At 44.9% G+C, this 3,138-nt stretch overlaps 2 protein-coding genes across 2 annotated transcripts; both read left to right on the top strand.

Annotated features, from left to right (window-relative positions):
- Positions 1-236: 236 nt before the first annotated feature.
- PHALS_03100 (uncharacterized protein) lies at positions 237-446 on the top strand (the record flags this gene model as incomplete). The annotated part of the gene is made up of 2 exons (XM_024721778.1): positions 237-328; positions 389-446. 2 exons carry the CDS (start codon positions 237-239, stop codon positions 444-446), a joined length of 150 nt encoding a protein of 49 aa, XP_024572921.1.
- A 1,557-nt stretch (positions 447-2,003) lies between these two features.
- PHALS_03099 (uncharacterized protein) lies at positions 2,004-2,227 on the top strand (the record flags this gene model as incomplete). The annotated part of the gene is made up of 2 exons (XM_024721777.1): positions 2,004-2,043; positions 2,100-2,227. 2 exons carry the CDS (start codon positions 2,004-2,006, stop codon positions 2,225-2,227), a joined length of 168 nt encoding a protein of 55 aa, XP_024572920.1.
- Between the last annotated feature and the right edge of the window lie 911 nt (positions 2,228-3,138).

Raw genomic sequence — 3,138 nt, 5'->3', positions numbered from 1 at the left:
GACCGTTCACGATCATAGCAAAACATAGATTGAATTACAACCCGCACTCTTAGAGAAAGAAAATTTATTCTGTGCTCTCCATGGCTTAGCTAACGCCACATGACGATCTCGCTCTTACAAACCAGTCGAACACGAAGCAATCTGTTGAGCTGAAGCATCGTCCCAACTATCCCATGTAGCCGTAGACCCTCTGGGCAACAATGTGATTTTGAGCCGCTGGGTTGTCTAAAAAGAGAATGTTAACAGTACACCCTGTCGTTCTTACAATTAAAAAGATGAAAACTGCTGATACGGATTGTATGGTACTAAGTCGATGCGAATTACAGTGGTATTAGTCTATGACGCAGTCAATGACTGTGTATTGAGGTGTTTGTGTTGTTTGTGGTAGCTTTACAACTAAAGCGATGGTGCTGAGGGTGATGCGGCATTTGCTTTTGGCGAAGTAGGTTTGATGGGTTGCTAATCAATACCGTGACGGATATGTAATTCTGTGGTGCGTAATTTGAGGTACTGGGGATTCCAGATGTTGCGTCATGTTTATTGCATGCGTCATGTTTATTGCATGCGTCATGTGAATTTCTTACGTTTGAGATGCCGAATTTTCTCGATACAAACGTCCATCAAGACGTAAAGGGTAGCAAATTGAAGACATATACATGAGTGTCGGACCGGTTGGGCTTGTGTGGTATATCTCGATTACCAAGGTCAAAAGCATACTGTAACGTATAATGGCCTTCTACTGGATATAACGCTGCGTGTGTGTTCCAAAGTTTCGAGTCAACGAAAAGTGTAGTGCTTGACTTTTGGGAATCAAGTCACTCGATGCTCTTTAAAACAGCCATAGCGACACGATTGTTGACGTTTCATCCATCAACACCACTATACATTTCAACAAATCGTCCAGCAAGAATGCTCTCTGAGGGAGACACTTATGGCAAGACTGGGTTCTATTGACTTGATGTACACAGACATAAGTACATTTCCAGAAGGCCAGCCTGTGCCTTGACAGACTTGACCAAATATTGCCGGACAACTCCGTGTGAGAGGCCATCCTCGTCTCCTCTCACCTTACACAAGGCGCAAATATTATGTGCTATCGCAGGTGATATTTCCAGAATTCCAACCGGTTAAATTACCTGAAAATTCTGAATTAAATTTTTAGGATAAGCAGAAAAGGAAACGCAAGGTGCTGACGTTTAATACTTTCACAGTGTTATTATCTGTGTGTCCCACTGGGCTGTGTGGAAAATAGGAGAGTCATCTATTCCTCTTGAGCGCAAGTAAGACCATCACCACTAGTTAGCTCGTCGTACGATCGGCTCCAACCGTCCCTAGAATTCGAAAATTGTAGTCAACGCAATGCCCTTTCTTGAAAGAGATGGGGCGACGCGGAAAAGCTTGGCGCGAGTTGTATAGAAGTCACGAATAGTGCAGCTATGGCTATCTTTTAATAGAAGATAGCCATAGCTGCACTATTCGTGACTTCTAGACATAGCCTATAAAGTTTTTACTCTCAGTCCCAAGTGATCAAAACATTAAACCGCCCTCGGTAAGTCTAAGTAGGTAGTGCAATCACCCGCAGCATATGTCGCTCTTGTTCTTCCTTGTAAGGAAGCCTCTTGTACTGAATAAGTGCACGCAAGAGAAAGACCATCTTCCGTGCGCGGCACTCTATTGAGAAGACCTCTAGCGATACACAATATTGCTCCATCTGGAACATGGGTTGTTTAGTTATTATTTCAACTTCCTCTTTCCCTTCCCCACAAAAGAGCTTTACTGTCTATTCCTTCAAAGGGCTGTCCCTTTAGATTAGCGGATGTTGAGGGAATCTGATTGTGCTTCAACCGATAGGATTGGGTAGTTCGTCTTCGAAGGCGTCTCGTCAGCGCATCTCCGAAGCTGTTGAGCGTTATTAGGCAAGTCAGAACTGATCTGGTCTTTGGACCGCCAGTTTCCTGATGTCTTAGGATTCAAGACTAAAGAGATAGGCACGTCCGTATCAGATGAGTCAAGTGATTCCGGGGATAGATAATCGATTGTCTTGTACTTCATCCTCACAGGATATACAGTACAAAACGCCTTGATTGTAGGATTGTTAGTTGTGCTACAGGTGGAACAAAACCGTCGTGCTCTTTGCAAAGAAGTAGCAAGAAAGGTTTGTTTGAACGAGTGTGCGCTTACAACGACTTGTCCAGAAGTAGAACCGAGATCTTGTAAAATCACATAGAACGAAATTAGCTTTTTATATCAAGAGTGCCATGTATGTTTAATCATTTTTTTTAATCAATGCGATATATATTGGTCTTACTATTTTTGTAACGGGTTACACGTACCCTTATAACAGGGGTGTGTGTCAACGAGATGGGCATGGTGTGACTGCACCCAGATAAGAATACGGTACATGTAGCCAGTAGTTATGCATGTATTTAGATTTTACTAAAAAATATTTAAATAAATCTATACAATATAATTTAGGCGGCTTTGCCGCACAGTTTACATTTTAAACAGAAGAGTTTATTAGCCTTGGGTTAAGGTTATAACTACTCTTGGAGGTAGCGGATTGCGATCCGCAACACTCATACTGGTTCTTGTGAAGAACGTAAGGTCGGTGACCTAAAAGTTACGAAAACGCGCTTGCTAGAGCACCTGCAGCAGAAGATATCTGCATCGTTTGCGTCTATGACGCCACCATCGGTGACGGAATACTTCCCCCGACCTAAACCGCTAATGGTGAGCGTTAAGGTCTTTGAGGGGAAGGATGGAGAGAATCCCCTGCTCTGGCTGAGAGAGGTCAATATGGCCATCGCACCCGCCATGCTCCAGACCGAGCAACAGCGCGTGGCGCTAGCCATCTAAAAGCTCGGTGGTCGAGTGCGAGAATGGGCACTGACGTATGGCCCGTCGGTTGGAGCTGCGTTTCCTTCCTGGGCGGAGCTGAAATTGCAGCTCTCCCGAGTGTTCTCACCGCCTAATCAGGCGTATCTGGTGCGATCGTGTTTCCTTGCCATCCGACAGGGCAACAGGGAATCGGTGGTCTTTGTCCGAGAGTTGCAAACTCTCATTGCCGGGATGGCAGCAGATCCTCTCCCGGAGGCGGTCACAGTGACCGTGTTTATGGAAGACCTCCGCACTGGCGTC

The sequence above is a fragment of the Plasmopara halstedii genome, assembly GCF_900000015.1.
Source record: "Plasmopara halstedii genome assembly, contig: Scaffold_208, whole genome shotgun sequence".
Classification (NCBI taxonomy): Eukaryota; Oomycota; class Peronosporomycetes; order Peronosporales; family Peronosporaceae; genus Plasmopara; species Plasmopara halstedii.
The sequence above is the reverse complement of the archived record's forward strand: the minus strand, read 5'-3'. Positions and strand labels throughout refer to the sequence as shown.